This window comes from Bombus impatiens, unplaced genomic scaffold (assembly GCF_000188095.3).
Source record: "Bombus impatiens unplaced genomic scaffold, BIMP_2.2 scf_0219, whole genome shotgun sequence".
Lineage (NCBI taxonomy): Eukaryota > Metazoa > Arthropoda > Insecta > Hymenoptera > Apidae > Bombus > Bombus impatiens.
The window spans coordinates 1-19,647 of record NT_176638.1 but is presented as its reverse complement, the minus strand read 5'-3'; the positions used below and the strand labels follow the sequence as shown (position 1 = coordinate 19,647).

Sequence of the window (19,647 nt, the reverse complement as noted above, 5' to 3'; positions counted from 1 at the left end):
AAAGTTAATTGTTATTGATATATTATCATTTATTCCTAGCATTACTTATTCATCTACAATGCATTGAATTAATTTGTAACATATTTTATAATAAAGATCACACATTTTTAAATAACATAATCTTACTTAAGCTTACTAAAAAGTGTTTTTGCTACGCAATGATCTACACACTCTACATAATCAATTAATTCTTCCATACAGGTTTCCTCTGTATTACTCCTTGAATTAACACGCTGATTGCAAGTGTCCAGTTTTTCTTGCAAACTGGTACATTTAGGTTGTCTCGAGCATCTTTCCTAAGAAGAAAATAATCATGTATTCTAACATTGAATTTATATTTTAATTATAACTAATATTTACAAAAATAATTTAATTGATATATTATATGTGTACATTGTAGTAACTACTTTGACAAACTGATTTTAATTGTAAAAGAAAGATGACTATAAATGAATGTGCTCCAAATTTTTTGTTACTTAATTTTTGTCACAATTGATTACATATCAACGAAAATTCTTTCAATAGTTTTATAGAAGTAAATTTTGACTTATATATGATAGAGAGATCACATTTAAAAGAATAGAATGAAACAGTAATTGCAATAACAAATAGTAATTACAAACGTTAAAACTTGAGATATGAAATTCTTAATTATTGGGAACAAATATTATATAACAATTTTTACTTACACGAAGTATTTTTTGAGGATCAATCAATTCTTCTTCTTCTGCTTTTACAGTTGGCATATAACGTTGGAGAAAACTTTGTAAGAAAGACATCTTTTGTAATATTTATTTCAACCTACTCGGTTACTGTGAGCTAATTTTAAATATGCACCGAATTTTCCGACTTGTTCTGTAAAATTTAATAGATCTGTAGAAAATGTTGGCCAGACTTGCATGTCTTACAGATGGACTATAATTGACGGCAGTGTAAGAAGCTTAGGTGCGATTTCTATAAATCTTCATGAATTTAACCAATTGCAACAATTCTTGAATAAAATTTCAAAAACATTTAAACTATATCTTGGACGAATAAAATCATTTCCATTGAAATGAAAATGAATGAATTAATTTATTAAAATTTAATTATTACCCATATAACTTCTTATTTATATTTCGTTTATAAACTGTTATACAAAGTGTCTCACTAATTATAGCGTGATCGCTGACGAATCGATTCTATGTGTAAAAAATTAAAAAACGTAGAGTAAAATTTTTTTGTGCGCATATTTGATAAATTTTCAAATTTCATTTCCTCACAAGCAAAGCGTCGCACAAAAAAATATTTGATTTTACATTTTCGATTTATTTCCACGTGCAAAACAATCTCCTATCAATTATACACTCTTATCCAATTTAGAATTGGTCAAATTCAAGCATACTTAACAAATTTTCAAATTAGATCTTTTTGAAAAAGAAGCGGCATATGAAAAAATTTTATTCTACATTTTCAACTTGCTTTTTTACATAGGATCGTCCCCTTGCCGATTGTACTATGATTACTGGGACACCCTATATATTGCAATAATGAATATAAAGATGAGCACATTTGTAATTTGCTTATTAATATATTTATTTTATGATATTAAGTCTTTTTATTTTTAAGTTTATATCAGTGAAGAAAATATGTTATATTAAAAAATTGAGTTTGTATGAAGTAAAGCATTCATATGTATATGTATATTCGTGTGCGCATTATAATGCGCAATTTTCTTTAAAAGCAGAAAGTTGATTTGCTAATAGGTAGCCAGAAAATTCTCTTAGATCAAGGTTGACCAATACGTGGATTAAATACTACACATTGTATGGGAAGAAGATTTTCAGCAATTATTTTGCAATACTGTCGTTAAGCATTTAATTACCTTTGCAAATTATTGGTAAATATACAGAATGCCAGCGGTAGGCGAGATTTTCGACTATCTTTTCAACTATACGAAAATTTGTGAATCAAGACAGAGTAGGAAACGAAAAAAAATGTTGAATATTTTGGCTCCGTTATCCGTTTACTTTGGACTTTCATTTTGGATACTTTAACGTAACAATTTTCATCGAGGAATGTTAGAAACGTTATTTCACGGATAACACAAAAATATCTATTCTCGTAGAAAATGTTAATATGATTTGTTTAGTAAAATGATTAAAAGAACCGTCATGTTCTTTATAACAAGGATGGCGTCATCTGAATCTCTGTTCGCGTAGTTTTGTTAAAGCTATGATTTCGTTGAATAACCACAAATGCATCCTAAAGATTATGTTCAAGTGGAATAAGTTTCACTGAATTAGGTAATTTGCATACCGTTGTTCGTAGTACTGATTGTTAGTTGTGAAAATTTAGGAAAATCAGGGCGCAGTGCGTTGTGCTTAACAGTCAAACATTGAGGTAGTTTTGCGCTGGTGTGTCGGAGAGGTAGTATCAATAAATCCGTATATTTTTCACTAAGAAAAATCAACGAAGAATAAAGAAAAGACAAGTATCAAGGCCGATGCATAAATCACGTGCATATAGTAAATACGACACTATACGAGCAAGTTGAAAAATTACAAGTTTTTGAAAAAACCGGAACATACCTCTGTAAAATTTAAGGGCTGTGTTTTTCCACAAAAAAGTCTTGACTCGATCGAAATTTATACAAGAAAATCAATTTGAAGGACATGATAGAAAGAATTCTTTTTACGAAATGATTGTCATATTGTTTCTTCGCACTAAACTCCAACCTAAAAACTTCGAAATGTTTAAGGTTATGTTTTATTGAAACATGAATTTCTTGCATTAACTAGCAAAGCAATTTACCTGACAAACAAAAACAAACTGGACGTAAGTTAAAAGTAAGAGTAAATTTTTTTAATATACGTTAATTTTCATATTAATAGGTAATATTATTTGTATTAACTTAAATTCATATATTTTATTTTAAGAATGATGACTGTGTATCTAATTTTGTTTAATTTTTTGTTTATTTGTAATTTTAATTTTTTAAATGTTTAATAGTTTCACAATTTTATATATTAAAAAATATATTAGTTTTCAATCTTTAATTAATAATATGATTTTTAAACTTATATGTAATAATATAACATTTTATGTTAATATTCTGTATGTATAATGTCAAATTATAATTACTTATGTATTTAATTAAATTACTTAAGATTCACTGTTTTGTGTATTTAATTACTATACATATGCATTTTTATACTCCATTATATTACATTACATATTTATAAACAATTCAAGAAAGCTTATATATTTTATATTGGAAACTTTGATATATATAATGTGCTTTTTATGTAATACAACTTTTATCAATAACTTTTATTTGCAGCAATTTATATGAGTGGATAATGCTTGGAGGCAATGAACGGAATGGAGAGACATGGACATGGACACGGACATTCACATGCACATTCGCATCGTCATCGTCACTCACATGGAAATTTACAAAATGTATCTCAAAACTCCAGTCAATCATCAAAACATAGCCATACTCATACGCTGCATTTGCAAAAAGATACATCTGTGGTTCAAACACCTCAGAAACCAAGGAATTATAAGTTATTAGTTGATCCATTCTTAGTAAAGGGTGCAACAAAATTATATAGATACGATGGCATGGTTCCAGGAGATCCAACCTATCCTGAAGTTCAACCTCGGGACCCTAGATCTCAGTTAACAAGAATTTGGACACGTTTAGAACAACTTGACTTACCTGTACCTAGATTTAAGATTGACTCTAATTACTGCGGTGAACCTCCTCCGCTGGAAGTAACGTTCTGTCATTTAAATGATAATATTGATAAAACTTTTTTATCAGATATGGTTCAAAAATTTGGAGCTGTAGAAGAACTTATTGTTTATTATCATCCTGTAACTAACAAGCATCTTGGAATTGCGAGAGTGGTGTTTGAAACTACGAAAGCTTCAAAAGCTTGTGTAGAAAAATTAAATAACACGTCTGTGATGGGTAAAGTTTTAAAAGTATTTCTTGATGCATTTGGGGAGGAGTGTAAAAAGATCTATGATGAATTAACTATGGAAAAAAAACCAGAAAAGAAAATTGAGAAAGAAATAAAGTGTGAAAATGATCAAGGGAAGCAAACTCCAATTGAAAAAATTATTAGTGAAGAAAGAGATGATTTCAGAAGTAATAAAAAGATATCCAATATAGAAAAATCAAGAGATATCTACATAGAAAATTCAAGATACAACAAATATAGAGATTATCCTACTCCTAGTGGCAGTGCAGGAAGTGATTTAGGATATGGTACTGCGCCTAGTGAATTAAATTATTCTAGTAATTATTCTCAAAATTCTACTCCAGCTACAAATTATGATTTTTATTATAGTAGTTATCATCATCAACCTCCAAATAATTATTTAGCAAATATACCACAAAATGTATCGCAAAATCTTTCAATGCAGCAAAATTCGGGTATATGGTGGGGAAATAATACAGGGACGGCAAGTTATGCATCATCTTCTATGTGGCCTGTTCAACATGGGACAAATTTAGATAATTCTAATTCTAATCCAGTTTCAGTTTCTAAGGCTTCTAATGTAAAGCTACATCATACACCTAAGAAAGAGAAAGAAAATCAAAATGTAACAAAAAATTCATCACGAGATTCACCAATAGAGACTCGCAAAACATTAGATTTGGATACTAGAATCGCGATGTTATTGAAAGACAAAGCAGGAGGAATGGCACCACCTTTCCTACAGTTTGGTAGCGATTCTGAGGATGAAAAAAAGTCTATCACTGCAGATAATGAGATGCTCTCAGAACCACCAAGCCCTTTTCTCTCTCATGAAACATACAAATCGTGTTTTGAAAAAATGAGAGAAAGGAATAAAGAACGATGGAAAGTACATGAAAATAGCATGAATCAAATTTCTGTTGATGAAGATTTAGGTAGCGTTATAAGTTCGAGCGAAGATGAAGCATTACTGGGAAGTTATAGTCCTGCACCAGATGAAATCGAACCAGAACCACCAAAAGAGCCGCCACCTCCACCTCCACCAGATGATGATAGAATGTCATTAAGTCCATTAAGTTCAGGGGATGAAAAAATTGAAGAGGTAATATTTAACACTATGAGTATTAAATAGTGAATATAAATATTTATTCATGTATCTTATTATTTAAATATACAGGTTATAGCTCAAACAGAACCTACAAGTCAGATATATCCAGGAGCTGGCTATCCTGGACATTTAACTCATTATTCTACCAGTGATATGTACCATTGGCCAAGACCAGCACAATATCCGTACCCTTATGGAACAACAACATATTTACAAAGTCATTATCAACCAAATACTACATCATTTTCTGGCACAGTAGGGAATCATCAAGGAGCTAATTATTATCCATCTTTTCAATCGAGACTTCATGCTATGGCAAATCATAATATTACGAAAGATAATCCACAAGTACATATATATTTCTTAAGTGCAAATATGATATAATATCAATTTTGACCAGTTTGAATATTATTTAATTATAACCTAATTTCTGAACATTTAGGGTCCTACTATTAATGGTGTATTAAACAGAGTTGTAAATGAATTAAAACAAATTCTAAAAAGGGATTTTAACAAAAAGATGATTGAAAATACTGCGTTCAAACTGTTCGAAGTATGGTGGGACGAAAAGAAATCAGAGAAAATTCAAAATCAAGGAGGCGAGAACACCATTATTAATAACAGTAATAAGGAAGAAGGACAGAAACCTCAAGGATTATCATTACTTTTAGAACAAGGAACTCCACTTGGATTTAATTACGATGGATTTGGTCTGGGCATTAGAGCCAGCATGCCAAAGATGCCTTCTTTCAGGGTATTTATTTTCATTATATGAAAGTTTATCTTTAATGACATTATGTATAGTAAATATTTAATAATATATAAAATAATGATAAAGTACTTATTTAAAGTAATAATACACTTTATTTAACATATTACTTAAAATTTATACTATTAGCGCAAAATCAAAGCTCCAAGCCCATTACCACAGGACGAAGATAGTCGTCAGTCTGATCATGGTGACACAGAACTTATAGGGAGCGATAGCGATCTTGACCTAGCATCAGTACAAAAAGTTAAAAGGCCAGTTACTTCTCTTCCAAGCGTTTCTTCGTCATCTTCCTCGTCATCCTCGTCGAGTGAGAGTAGTAGTGAAGAAATGAGTTGCAGTGAATCTTCCAGTAGTTCGAGTGATAGTTCCGATGAAGAAGTATGTTCTGGAAACTTTGAAGATGAGGTATATAATTTATTAAAAGTACAAATAACTATTTTCTTGTAGCTGTAAAATTGTATAATTATGTAAAATATATAACAACTAAATAACTTGTAACTATTTTCCTAAATATTCAAGTGTGATACTTTTTCATATCTTTTCATAGAAATAATTATTATTTTTAGCAAGATACAGACAGTCGTTTGTCAGATCATCGTCCACTGGCCTGTAACAGTGAAGATCCTGATATTCTAATGGAACTCGCAATTCAGAGATCGTTAGATTGTCCAACCCCTACTGGTAGAGAGACACCAGTACCTAATATTGAAATAAAAGATGTAAATTCGAATGAATTCCCACAGTGTGATAATGAAGCTAGCCCTGTATCATCTCCATTGAAATATGAAAGTGATAAAGATGACATTGAGAAGACAAATGAAATATCTGTCAATGAGGATTATCTTGAAAAGGTTCGAACAGTGCATGAAGAGATGGAAAAAAAGAATGTGGAAGATGAGATACAAAGAAAAGTAAAGAGTACTTTAGTAACACCAGGTAAACAAGAACCATGTGATATACAAAAAATGGAAAATTCTGCAGCAGAAGCTTTGATAACATTAGCTGGCCAAGATAATATTATAAGGCATAGAAGTCCGGGACCTGTACAACCAAATATTATTAGAGCTCTTCAAACTATGTCTGCTAAGTACATTAACGACGAACCTATATTAAAAGAATCAGAAAAGATCGAAATGTTTAGTGAAATACCTACCACCGATTCAGAGGAAGAAAGCTTAGAAATTAGAAGATTAAGGTGCGTAAAATTACTTACTATAAATCTAAACTTGATCAAAATAAAAATATATTCCCTAAAAGTATTGTTTTATACTACATAAACTAATGTAAAATATAATGTTGTATTGTTTTCAATTAATTAGGTATCAAGCTGAAGCTGACCTCCGACTTAATGGTCAACAGAGTCCTAAAAATTCTCAAGCTTCACAAGTGTTTATGGAGCATTCGTATTCATTACCACCAACACAATCAGAAATAACGAAGTCCGTAATTCGTACACCTTCGACACCAATGAAACCAGTGAAACTTAAATCCTCAAAGATTATGAAATTATCGAAGAGTAAAGACAAGATACACAAAGTAGAGAAACGAAAATACAATAAATACACGAAGATACATGCTCATCAAAATCATGAAGGAGAGAAAGAGAATATTGAAAATGAATATGTTTATGAGAAATATCCAAAGAAAGTTGAGGAGCCACTTGTTACATACAAAGAACGCGATCTTATGTCGGAGATGGCTATTTTGTATGAATTTTTAACCAGAGGAATAGATGCAGAGGATGTAGAATATTTAAGACGAAGTTACGAGGCTTTGTTGGCCGATGATAGTCAAGGTTATTGGTTAAATGACACGCATTGGGTTGACCATCCTCCAACTGATATTCCAAGTCCTGCGAAACGCAGAAAGAGAGATGAACTTAGATTACATACGAGTGGAAGTGCAAGAACAGAAGGATATTATAAGGTTGATGTACGAGAAAAAGCTAAACATAAGGTATGTGTGACTGATCTTTTAATATAAGAATTAACATACAGTGGCGTACGAAAATATCTGAATACTTAACATAGATAACTTTTATGTATGTATATGCTACACAAAACATTTTGAAATTTTATTAACACTATAATAAGACATGATAATATTGGCAAAATTTGAGACTAATTAAAATCACAAGAAAGAGTCTTAAACATTTTTTACAATTCATTACATTTCATTTTATTTGATTGTGCTGTACTAGTATAACAGATAATTGGCTGTTCAAATACTTTGTTGATCTTTGCAAAGTGTAATGTAACTTACTTCCGTATATGTATATTTCAAAATTCGTTTTACATCTTATCTAGTCAGCTAATGAAATTTCAAAATGCTTTGTATAACATACGTAATATATCCATAAAAAGTTTTGAATATTTTTATAAGCCACTACATTAATATCTTTCTTACTATAAAATTATTTTTGTATAGCATCACTATGCGCAAAGTATACAACGAAGTAACGACGTTGAGGATAGTAATGGTCCTTATGCTGGTAGTGATGGAATAATGAATGGTCCAAAGAACAATACTAAAGCTTTAACTGGCAAAATGCAAGCTCTGTCTCGTGAGGCCCGAAGTAATCAACGTCGATTATTAACAGCTTTCGGTATCGATACTGATAGCGATCTTCTTAAATTTAATCAATTGAAAGTAAGATTTCAATTGCTTTATTTGATCATTGGCTCTAAATTATTTTCAACTACTGTGAAGTTAATTGATATCAAATGCGTTTATTTCATTTTACAGTTTAGGAAAAAACAATTGAAATTTGCTAAATCTGGTATACATGACTGGGGTCTATTTGCTATGGAGCCAATTGCTGCTGATGAAATGGTTATTGAATATGTTGGACAAATGATCAGGCCAGTTGTTGCTGATTTACGAGAGTCTCAGTACGAAGCTACCGGTATCGGTAGCTCCTACCTTTTCCGTATTGATTTAGACACGATTATCGATGCAACAAAATGCGGAAATTTAGCACGGTTCATTAATCATAGTTGCAATGTGAGTATTGTTCTAGTGTTTGTGTATAGTATTCCAATAATCATGGTAAAATCGACAGAGTGGACGATTCTTTATGAAAAAACAAATAAATTCAATTTTTTTTACGTAGAATTTCTTCCTTACCAATTGTACCACGATTATCGAGACACCCTGTAGAATAAATTTTTATAACGATATAGGTCGTACTATTAATTTTCTTTTATGTTTCAGCCGAATTGTTATGCAAAAGTAATTACGATCGAAAGCCAAAAGAAAATTGTAATCTATAGTAAACAGCCGATAGGAGTTAACGAGGAAATCACGTACGACTATAAATTTCCATTGGAAGATGATAAAATCCCTTGCCTATGTGGAGCTCCTCAATGTCGGGGTACTCTCAATTGAATCGTTCATAAAACTATATTGTTCATCCCTTTTCCTGTCTTCTACATTTCATCATACCCTACTCATATTTTTGTAAATATTTCCCCATGTAAACATTTTATAAAATGCAATGGAAAAATGCTAAATTATGTTAATATGAAACTCCTCTTTTTTAACATCCTCCTCATAATTACGATAATTGCATTAAGTACCTAAAATAAATTTCAAGAACGTTATAAAATATTTATAATTTACGATTGTTTTTGTATATACATAACTTAAGGTTTTATTCCTATTATGTTTCTGTTAAAAATAAAATAAGAATTTTTAAAAGCGCTCGTGTCAACCGACAATGAAAAAAATTTCCGTTTTTTTTAACAAAGTCAGTTTAATCGAGTTATAAATATAATACTTTTTAATAATTTTTATATATTTACGTTTCTTATAAATAAAATATGTATATGTCGATATCTATATGCGAAAATCGCCTCAAAGAGAAAAAAAATCGAATATAAGGAGTATATATATATATATATATATATATATATATATATATATATGTACGAATATATATTAAGTTTAGGGACTTTTTTTATGTCATTTGAGAGTAATGATATCAGCAACATTCCAGTAAGTAGGAACCGAGAACTAGGAATTATTATATCGTCTCTATGTGTTTCTTTCATATTCATAACTTCTGTTTCTAATAAAGGATATTTTTAAAGAAGCATTTAAATGACACATAATTAATTAAAATATAAAAACGATATATATATATATAAAATTGACAAAAGTTTTTTGTAATGTTCTGTTTTGTTTTTAACAAAATGTTTCGATACTTTATATTTAAAAAAGAATTATATACTTAAATGCGTTATAAACATCTAAAAAATTATATAATAATGCTATATCAGAAATAATACAATTTAAGTGACTTAATTCATAACAACACATATCAACAATTTTATTAATCAGAATATTTTAATATTAATAATATATAATTACATACATATTTTAATGTCTTTACCTCAAAAACGGAATATCAGTCAGAATAACTATTTTATTAATATTTACTTTTATAATCTTCTATTTCTTCCTCTTTAAGGTTTTTCTTATAAATGTAAATTTATTTGTAATACTTAAGCATTTCCTAAAGACCGTCATTTTTGTTTTTCTAACATTCATTACAAGGAATAAAATTTATTAATTAAATTGTGAATATGTTTTTCATATCGAAAACTCAAGATATCTCGTACACAAACTATCCCTAGAACTCGAAATATCTCTCTTTAATGACATGTTCGCCAACATCAAAGACCTAACAATCAAATTTTAAGATTGGAATTGAACGCAGCATGAAAGTTAATTTCTTAGAGTGAGGAACTTCACAATCGCATTTCTTAGTAAAAAATTGAATATTATAGTTGATTACAGTGATGTTATACGTAGGATACCATTATTGATCATTTTATAGGAATAATATAATTTTAAGGGTTATATTTTTAAAATATGGCAGATCGTTTAACACAGTTGCAAGATACTATAAACCAGGTAATTGATTGTGTAAATTGTGTAAATAAATATAATATGTAACAATCTAATTTTTATGTTATTCCAGCAGGCAGAACATTTTTGTAACAGCGTAGGTATTTTACAACAATATTCAACACCTAGTAAATTTCCTGGTTTTGATCGTGTTGGAACACCTCAACCGCATCAACCTCAAGAAGGTACTTTTATGTATAATTTATTTCATTAAATTTCATATTGGCAGCTTATATATGAATTATACTTATATTTTAGATTATGCAGCCTTGTTTGCAACGCTTATAGCAAGATGTGCAAAAGATATTGATACCTTGATAGAAAGTTTACCGAGTGAAGAGTCATCACAAGAACTACAAGTTGCAAGTCTTAGCCGTCTTGAACAAGAAAACCAAGAAGCTGGCGAACAACTAGAGGAAGTTGTAAAACAAGGAGAAGCACTTTTGCAAAGGATTCAAGCTGCCTTGCAAGATATTGCTCAAAGTCAATTAGATATGCAAGATCCAGCATCTACATCTATAATTAATATTAATCTTAACACTAACTCAACTTTTAAGCAAGAAAATGTAAGCTCTGTAAATACTGTATCTTCAAATAGCGCACATCAATTGTCAGATCCTTCACCTAATTCTGTAAATCAATGATATATTTGTACCATAATTTGATTTTTTGATAAATTTATAAAGGAAATAAATTTTTCTAATAGTGTAAACATTGTCAAAATATTAAAATTATTAAATAAATCTTAAAAACTGTTTTATATTTATAGATAGCAAGAAATTAGTTATATGAAATGTCACGTCCCGCGCGCCGCGCGATCCGTAGCGCGAAAGTAAAATTGGTAATTTCTTTCAAATCAAGGTAATTTAAAACGTTTATTTGAAACCGTGTTTACAGTATTTGAAGTGAAAGGCAGTTAAAGCCGTTGAAAGCTATATCTTGCGGAAACTAATCTATGTTTTTATATTTACCTAATTATGTTTTTATAACGATATTAAGACAATTTAAATTGTAAACAAAGTTGGCAGTTGAACAAACGTTGGGGATCTTCCCAAACATTTTCAAAAGAAAGACCCCGACGTTTTTTCATCACCGACAGATATACATAAATGTAGCGACTCAGAGAAGTCAGTATATTAATTACCCTTCGTCTATCGAATACAAATAATTAATTACCGTTCGTCAACCGAATGATTAGTAATAAATATAATTACGAAGAGTTAGTTATCATTTTGTCTGTCGAAGAGTTAGTAATCATTACATATTGTTAATTTACTTTCGAACAACTTTAATCCTCTCCCGTGCCAGTATTCCCGCACATAGCACGTTAACCGAAAGTGGAGCTTATTGCTAGTTGCATTAAACGTCAGTTAACGCTACCAGACGCGGCAACTAAATAGAACGTAACATGAAAATATATTTAATAATTTATTTTAACATGATATATATCTATAGTTACATTAAATATAAAAGATAAAATGATAATAATTTTTATATTTATACTATTTCTTAAAAAGATCTATAAATGTTTCTCGTGGTATAGATATTTTTCCAATCATCTTCATTTTCTTCTTCCCTTGTGCTTGTTGAGCCAATAATTTCATTCTTCTAGTGATATCACCACCGTACTGAAATAAAAAAGATTAATAACAAAAATATATAACAATATACAATGTATGATATAAAAAAATTATTTACCAGTTTCGCAGTTACATCTTTCCTGTATGGTTTTAAAGTTTCTCTTGCAATTACTTTTCCACTTACTATTGCTTGAATTACTATTTCAAACAATTGACGTGGAAGAATATCTAGCAATCTTTCACATATTTGTCTACCTGTTGTACGAGCCTTGCTAATATGTACAATAGTACTGAGTTCTTCTACTACATTACCATTTAGAGCAATATTTAACTATAACAAGCAGTTATTAATGTAGTGAAGTAAACTATAAAATATTTCAATACAAAATTATTGCATTTATAATATCAAAAGAACTATAATTACCTTTAAAATATCTGTAGGCTGATAATTATGGTCTTCATAATCAAAAGTACCATACCCCGAAGTTGCTTGTTTTAATGTATCATGGAAGTCAACAATAATTTCGTTCAGTGGCAGTAAAAATTGAAACAGTGTTCTATTATGACCAATATCTTTTGCTGTTTGTTGCACTCCACGTCTTTCAAAGCATAAACTTAAAACAGTACCCACATATTCAGCTAGTATAAAATTATAAGTTATAAGTATTATTTTTTAATTAACTATACTATACGTAAAATTTAATTAATAATATATTAAATATACTTGGTGCTATAATAGATCCTAATACCATAGGTTCATATAATTTTTCTACAATGTTAGTATCAGGAAACTTTGCAGGATTATTGAATGAAATCATATCAGTTTTGTATTCTTTAATATTCTTTTTGCCAAAAATTTTTGCTTTATATGTAACGCTAGGTGTTGTCACAATTGAACATGTACCATATTCTTGCTCAAGTCGTTGCATAAATACTTCCATATGTAGTAAACCTAAAAATCCAAGTCTCCAACCATGTCCAAGAGCTACACTAAATAAAAGAAGATATAAAGTGCTTAGATAAAGTAAATAGATATAAAATATGTCTATTATTTTGTACCTGTATGTCTTCCATTTTATTTAACTGATTTAATAGGCTTAGAAAATATTAGAAAAAAATACCTAGTTTCCATTTCAATAGTAACGCTACTATCATTCAATGTTAATTTTTCAATAGCAGTTCTCATAACTTCAAATTGCGATTTTTCAATTGGATAGACACCTGAAAAAACCATTGGTTTTGGAGTTTTAAATCCTAATAAAGGTTCAGCAACATGATCTTTTAAATGTAATGTATCTCCAATAATCATTTCCTTGGAAGATCTCATGTTGCATGAAATACATCCTATTTGACCTGCGAACCTAAAATATACTATTGTTATTATATTATGTTATATTATTATATAATTAATAATGTAATATTTTCATAAAATTCATATTTACAATTTATTTACATTTTCTTCAGAAGGTCTCAATAGTGACATATTTTTAACTTCGTACGACTTCTTAGTATACATTGAAACAATATGTAGTTTAAGGGATAAAGATCCTTCTTTAATATATATCAATAAAATTGTTCCTTTATATTTATCATACCAACTGTCAAATATCAAAGCTCTGAAAGGTTTGTCTCTACATACATCAGGTGGTGGGATTCTTTCTACTATGGCATCTAAGACTTTAAGCACTCCAGTACCTAATTTAGCAGATATTTTTAAAACATCCGACTCTGTTATATCAAATAATGTTTCTAATTGATTTATAACTCTCTCAGGTTTGGCAAATTTTAAATCTATTTTATTAATTACTGGTATTATAACTAGATTATTTTTCATAGCTAAGTGAAAGTTAGCCACAGTTTGTGCTTGTACACCATCATTAGCATCTACTACCAGAACTACTCCTTGGCAAGGAGCTAATGAACGATGTACTTCAGCAGAGAAATCAACATGACCAGGTGTATCTATTAAATTAAGAAGATATTTAATTCCTTTATATGTATAATTAAGTGAGGCTGTTTGTGCTTTAACTGTGATTCCACGTTCTTTCTCAACTTGTAGTTTATCTAATATTTGTTCACCAGAGTTAATTTTCACTGCACCTGTTATTTCCAAAAATCTATCAGCAAGTGTGCTTTTGCCATGATCAACATGTGCCACAATGCTAAAGTTTCTAATATTTTCTATTGGTAAATCATATTCTTTGGTAACTTCTGAGTTTGTAGAATAAAATCTATTAAAATAATATAAATGTTGCCTACAAACCAAACACATGATTAATATCAGTTTCAAACAATATTTTATTCCTTTATTTAAAATATTTAGAATTTTAAACATAAAAAGTACAGAATATTTGAAAAAGGGGTATAATACTTACCTTATGCGTATTTGGTTAATTTTACAATTTCTATGAAGTGACCATACATCATAAATAAATTTGTTTATCTTCATAATGAAATGATATAGTCGTTATTTAAGCACCAAAAGTGCGCAAATATAATAATATTCAAATATAATAAGTTGTCTTTATTAACGTATTATTTTCGGTTCTATTCATACATATGATTTGGTCATACATATAGTTATAATATAATGATTAAATCATTATTTTGTACTTTATTAAAATTTTAAATTATATCGTTAACAATATTTACGAGTAAATAAGAAAATTTAAAATTAAACTCATACTGGACTCTTCATTGATCAATCAACGATAACGTCAACAAAATTGTTACTTAGTGTACAAATAATGAGGTTATGTAGATTATGCTTATATATATAGTGTCTATTCAACGAGATGAGACAGTAAACGTAAATATTTGACTGCTACAGCTGCAATATACAGATTAAACATACTTAATCTACAATCTACATATGTATCTCCGTATATATTATTTGAAATGGAAGAGTTAGATTCATTACAGAATATCAAATAGAATATGGAATATATTGTGATGTCTTTATATAAAAAATGTATGTAAAATTAAAACAAGAAGTATCAGACAAGATTACTTTGCTGTAAACATGGGGTAAAAAATTCTATCGCATTTAATAAACTTAGAATCTGCTAGATCTAAGCTTTAGTATAATGTTAAGAAATTAAATTCGATACTCGTCTTAAATTAAGAATAATATTAAAGTAACTGTTGATGTTGCTAAACACTATAATTAGGCTTAAATCATTTCAGAATCTTTAAAAATTACTAATTAATTAAAATGATAAGCCTCTATCTTACGTATATGCTGTATAAATTTAAATGAATATAATAGTGAATAAATGAACATTACGAGTATGGAACATATGAGCGAGGCCAACAAAATATTACAACATATTTATACACAATTTATTAGTTTCATATTGTATTAGGCTGTATCATTGCATTCTTTTACTTCTGAATGGTAGGTGCAGACTGATTGGATGATTTGGAATCTCGCATAGAAGCGCTACGTCTTCGTTTTAGTTCTTCTTGACGCCTATTCTTAGCTTCCTTTTGCCGTTGTGCTAACAGCTTTGCATATTCTGCTGCTTGTTGCTTGCGGGCCAGGCAACGCCTCCTCTTTAGAGCCAGTCTATGCCTCTTTCTCTATATAAAGATATTTTTATTTTATTATAAACCCCATACTTGTGGAAAAGTTTTAACCGAAACAAACCACTAATATAGTACAGATACATATATGTACAAACCTGGAGTGTAAGTGGGGTAATAAGACGTTGAATTTTAGGAGCTTTCGACCGCTGTGGTTTGCCCTCTTTTTGAATTGGTCGTTTCACAACGAATCGACGGACATCATCTTCCTTGGATAAATTAAATAGCTTGCGAATTTTGCTTGCCCTCTTGGGTCCTAAACGCCGCGGTACTTCCTTGTCAGTTAAATCCGGGATATCCTGTAACAATTTAATCAACTTATACATTAAATGCTTCGCTGTACATTGAGAAAAAGTGCAAATTACATAACGCAGTTTATCAAATCAAGAGACGATATTTAATTTTCCTCGTTTAATAATCGATAATAAGTTAATTCTAATACACGCTCTGAAACATGGATAATAGATAGAAAGTACAGACAAATTAATACCTTTTCTCCTTTTTTGACAATGACGAGAGCAAGTACTGACAGGTTGGAATCGACAATGCATCCACGAACAGATTTACGTTTACGCTCACCATCACGTCTAGGTCTATAGCATGAATGTCCTTTTGAGAGCAGTAAACGTACGCGCCCTAGATACAGGAATTTTTAAAAAATTAAAATCAATGCATTGTATCAAATCTATAAAATTCATAAACACATAAAGCTGTTACAAATGAAATTAAAATAGAAAATGCTTGTGTTACCGTTAGTCAGAATACCCTGTTTCATAGGAAATCCTTGTTTATCATTGCCGCCCGAGATACGAACGACATATCCTTTCCATTCGTTACCGAGAGCATCAGCCTCTACTTCTGCGCCCATACGCTTTTCATAAAAAATTCTCAGCTTATGCTCATCGGAGATTTCAAACAGTTTCTGACATCCTGTTGCAGGATATGATACGTTCAACTAGAAAACACAAATATCATACAGAATATGTAAAGATTTAACAGCCTGTGTCAGTTTATTCAATGTACATAAGCAAATAAAAAATGTTATATATACATAGCCAAATAAAGCTTTATCAAAAGGTTAGAACAAAAATTCAAAATACAAAGGGAATCGTAAGAAACTCGTAATTACTATGGTATAAAACAATAGTAGATATATCACCTTGTAGTAAGGCTTCAACTGACTTATATTTATAAAGTATTTTTTGCTTGATAATAACCATAAAATATATTCATAAAGGTCGGCTGTTTATACTTGTACAGTGAAATATAGGTTAAACGTCTAAGACATTTTAATGAGGTTATGCTTATTTCCATTCTATAATAATGAAAATTGTAAATCTTAATGCTCTATATGAAGAAAAATTAATTATTTCTCTTCTACATATGACCTGCTTTATGTTCTTCATAATGACAAAGTTAAATAAAATGTGTTATGTTTTAATACTGGTTAAGCATACAGATAAACGAATGTTTCATAAATTAGATATATCTAAAATTATTCATAACATTTCAATAGACAAATTTGCATGGAAACAGTTCGTAATATTTGTTAGGTTTTGAAATTTACATTGGTTACGTACTTTCATTGTGACAAATATCAAGCAGTGCAGCGACCTACAAATAGAAAGACCGTATATCACACTTGCGGACAATGAGCACGTAATAGAGTACGTACACCGGATATCCGGTTTAAGTCCAATGAAATATTAAAGTGAAAATAACAATAAACAAAATCCTCACAAATCTGTAAACAAATCATATTCATATTTATGTTTATTATATTCGAAACGTTATAATATATGTCGAGCTTACATTAGAATTATGGTTAGGGGCGTAAAACGAATTTTCGTTTAGATTACACGTTGTCATTATGCAATAGAGAAGACATTGGCTAGTGCAAATACGATTATCATAGAACCGGACAAGTAACCGTGGTAATTAGATACTCGAGAAACTAATGACAATGATCCTAGGTTCAATAACGAATCCGCGGTCGACGGGATGATAGATGAACATACACACAAAATCTAAGTCGGACGCGTAATATTCACTGGTCGTAAAGGGTTACTCTTTTCGTCGATGAGATTGTCACGTAATTTTTAGGGTTGGTTGGTGAAAATAAAATATATTTGAGTCGTAACACAACAATTAACTTTGTTTTAATCAACCTTTATTGTGAATTCACCAATCACAATGTAACACGCACTGAATTAGCATAAATCACAATTCACTCCAATCACGTTATGTAAGACTTAGTTACAACAATACATTAAGTACGCGACTTATAAGGGTAGAGACCGATATAGATATGTTGACTATTCTAAGGATACAGAATAAGTGAAGTTTTACTGACGATACTGTATCTGAGGAAAGCTAGGGATGGGATAGCGGGGTGGGTGTGTCTAAGGACACGGGACTATCGGATTTGTTGATGACAATTTTGGTTAAGGAAGTGAGGGCAGTAGACACTGTCTCCGATTGGATAATAAGACGGTTGGTGGACTAGGAAGGGTTTTAGCCGCCCTCGCGAGAAAGTTGCTAACGGAACATACCAGATGTGGAGAAAACCAACTTTCTAAGCTAACACGTGGTAGACAATAAACGTAAAGGAAAATCTAAGACAGGAAATACTCGCTTGGTCCGAAGGAATTATGAAAATGCCATTAATTATGAAAATGCCAAGGCCCCTGGTGGGCACTTAAGACTATTGAGGCTGCGCGCCAAGGATATGCAGACATCTGGGTGCCATCCTGTCCGTAGTGTGTGGCCTGATCTCTGATGTGAATTGACGTTACAAGATCGCGAGAGAGAAAGAATTTCCCGTTCCGATGATGCCACAGAGGAAAACTATATTAGGGTGTGTCTAAGGGCACGAGATCATCGGATTCGTCGAGAAAAGTCTTCGTTCAGAAAGTAAGGGAAATTCACGTTGCTGCTAATTGGTCAATCTCCATATCGGTGGTTAGAAAAAGATGCTAGCCGCTCTCGAGGGATAGTTGCTAGTGGGAGACGCCGCTCCTTAAAAAATAGGTCTCCCCTATTTTCCCGTAGTTGGGACAAAGATTGTTTGTCTATTTGAAGGACTTTAGTTAGCTAAATCTTAAGATTTATAACGGGCCCTCGGACTAGCTGAACATGTACTGCGGAGACGCATCGACATCTGGCAATCATCTTACTCGAAGAGTAGGGTCTGCGTGTGGAGAGCTACGGGACAGAGACCGTTGGAATGTTTACTGTCGAGTGTTACAACTATTTCCTTTTTGAGGAGAGCTATAGAATTACTCCATGCCTTTGTTAGACAAAGCGTTCATCCCGTGACCGCGGCTATGTTTGGCGACTGGCTGTCGTCTCGAGCCCAAGCTCATTATTACAAATCTCGAACACATACAATCGGATTGAATTCGAGAAGATTTTTTTTATTTTTTATTTGTTGAAATTACAATCAATTCTCGCGTTGAGAACTTTCAATAATTTTTCTGCCGTGGCGCAGTGACATGGCTGTTTATTTACAATAAGTTATACTTATTATAGATAGGTATAATTTATTAGTATTATAGGTAAGTGCATATGCTTAATTTGGATAATTAAATGAATCTAACGTTTAGGTCTAGCGGGTAGTGCCTCTTCAGCCTGCGAATCTGGTTCGTCGTATCGAGTAGTCCAGTGACTAGGGGTTTCGGTGTTTGTTGACTCTTTTGCTATATCTATCGCTATATT

At 30.7% G+C, this 19,647-nt stretch overlaps 5 protein-coding genes across 8 annotated transcripts; 2 read left to right on the top strand and 3 right to left on the bottom strand.

Moving 5' to 3' along the window:
- Positions 1-4: 4 nt before the first annotated feature.
- Positions 5-982, bottom strand: LOC100743548 (cytochrome b-c1 complex subunit 6, mitochondrial). Its single transcript, XM_003488222.3, has 2 exons — positions 690-982; positions 5-296 (listed from the first exon to the last, which is right to left on the bottom strand). The coding sequence occupies exons 1-2, from the start codon at positions 777-779 to the stop codon at positions 123-125; spliced, it is 264 nt and encodes an 87-aa protein (XP_003488270.1). The 5' UTR covers positions 780-982; the 3' UTR covers positions 5-122.
- Positions 983-1,783: 801 nt separating this feature from the next.
- Positions 1,784-9,400, top strand: LOC100743429 (histone-lysine N-methyltransferase SETD1). 3 transcript variants are annotated; one of them, XM_003488221.4, is made up of 10 exons: positions 1,784-2,828; positions 3,323-5,076; positions 5,152-5,430; positions 5,525-5,836; positions 5,981-6,259; positions 6,421-7,049; positions 7,174-7,810; positions 8,282-8,503; positions 8,600-8,857; positions 9,068-9,400. In XM_003488221.4, exons 2-10 carry the CDS (start codon positions 3,355-3,357, stop codon positions 9,239-9,241), a joined length of 4,512 nt encoding a protein of 1,503 aa, XP_003488269.1. In that variant the 5' UTR covers positions 1,784-2,828; positions 3,323-3,354; the 3' UTR covers positions 9,242-9,400. The 3 variants fall into 3 exon arrangements, with proteins under 3 accessions (XP_003488269.1, XP_012239187.1, XP_012239186.1); XM_012383764.3 differs by having other exon boundaries at positions 1,784-2,285; positions 9,068-9,241; XM_012383763.3 differs by having other exon boundaries at positions 1,784-2,817; positions 9,068-9,241.
- A 1,282-nt stretch (positions 9,401-10,682) lies between these two features.
- On the top strand, positions 10,683-11,477 carry LOC100742215 (mediator of RNA polymerase II transcription subunit 21). 2 transcript variants are annotated; one of them, XM_012383663.3, is made up of 3 exons: positions 10,683-10,771; positions 10,842-10,950; positions 11,024-11,477. In XM_012383663.3, the coding sequence occupies exons 1-3, from the start codon at positions 10,730-10,732 to the stop codon at positions 11,407-11,409; spliced, it is 537 nt and encodes a 178-aa protein (XP_012239086.1). In that variant the 5' UTR covers positions 10,683-10,729; the 3' UTR covers positions 11,410-11,477. The 2 variants fall into 2 exon arrangements, with proteins under 2 accessions (XP_012239086.1, XP_003488259.1); XM_003488211.4 differs by having other exon boundaries at positions 10,839-10,950.
- A 705-nt stretch (positions 11,478-12,182) lies between these two features.
- Positions 12,183-14,794, bottom strand: LOC100741014 (translation factor GUF1 homolog, mitochondrial). The gene is made up of 7 exons (XM_024366489.2): positions 14,721-14,794; positions 13,788-14,600; positions 13,467-13,706; positions 13,070-13,335; positions 12,770-12,984; positions 12,464-12,676; positions 12,183-12,393 (listed from the first exon to the last, which is right to left on the bottom strand). Exons 1-7 carry the CDS (start codon positions 14,792-14,794, stop codon positions 12,268-12,270), a joined length of 1,947 nt encoding a protein of 648 aa, XP_024222257.1. The 3' UTR covers positions 12,183-12,267.
- Positions 14,795-15,663: 869 nt separating this feature from the next.
- LOC100750031 (40S ribosomal protein S6) lies at positions 15,664-17,618 on the bottom strand. Its single transcript, XM_003488191.4, has 5 exons — positions 17,511-17,618; positions 16,681-16,885; positions 16,421-16,566; positions 16,029-16,229; positions 15,664-15,927 (listed from the first exon to the last, which is right to left on the bottom strand). Exons 1-5 carry the CDS (start codon positions 17,514-17,516, stop codon positions 15,730-15,732), a joined length of 756 nt encoding a protein of 251 aa, XP_003488239.1. The 5' UTR covers positions 17,517-17,618; the 3' UTR covers positions 15,664-15,729.
- Positions 17,619-19,647: the final 2,029 nt, after the last annotated feature.

Bases quoted from the DNA above. Each gene is read 5' to 3' on its own strand.
- LOC100743548 (XM_003488222.3), bottom strand. From the start codon at position 779: ATGTCTTTCTTACAAAGTTTTCTCCAACGTTATATGCCAACTGTAAAA. The intron at 297-689 runs GTAAGTAAAAAT...TTTTCTTCTTAG, and splicing joins ATCCTCAAAAAATACTTCGT to GAAAGATGCTCGAGACAACC.
- LOC100743429 (XM_003488221.4), top strand. From the start codon at position 3,355: ATGAACGGAATGGAGAGACATGGACATGGACACGGACATTCACATGCA. The intron at 7,050-7,173 runs GTGCGTAAAATT...TCAATTAATTAG, and splicing joins TTAGAAATTAGAAGATTAAG to GTATCAAGCTGAAGCTGACC. The intron at 8,504-8,599 runs GTAAGATTTCAA...TTCATTTTACAG, and splicing joins TTAAATTTAATCAATTGAAA to TTTAGGAAAAAACAATTGAA.
- LOC100742215 (XM_003488211.4), top strand. From the start codon at position 10,730: ATGGCAGATCGTTTAACACAGTTGCAAGATACTATAAACCAG. The intron at 10,772-10,838 runs GTAATTGATTGT...ATGTTATTCCAG, and splicing joins TGCAAGATACTATAAACCAG to CAGGCAGAACATTTTTGTAA. The intron at 10,951-11,023 runs GTACTTTTATGT...CTTATATTTTAG, and splicing joins ACCGCATCAACCTCAAGAAG to ATTATGCAGCCTTGTTTGCA.
- LOC100741014 (XM_024366489.2), bottom strand. From the start codon at position 14,794: ATGAAGATAAACAAATTTATTTATGATGTATGGTCACTTCATAGAAAT. The intron at 14,601-14,720 runs GTAAGTATTATA...TTTGGTTTGTAG, and splicing joins ATTAACCAAATACGCATAAG to GCAACATTTATATTATTTTA. The intron at 13,707-13,787 runs GTAAATATGAAT...AGTATATTTTAG, and splicing joins GAAGAAAATGTAAATAAATT to GTTCGCAGGTCAAATAGGAT.
- LOC100750031 (XM_003488191.4), bottom strand. The intron at 16,230-16,420 runs GTATTAATTTGT...AAATTGTTACAG, and splicing joins TTGTCAAAAAAGGAGAAAAG to GATATCCCGGATTTAACTGA. The intron at 15,928-16,028 runs GTTTGTACATAT...ATCTTTATATAG, and splicing joins TTACCCCACTTACACTCCAG to AGAAAGAGGCATAGACTGGC.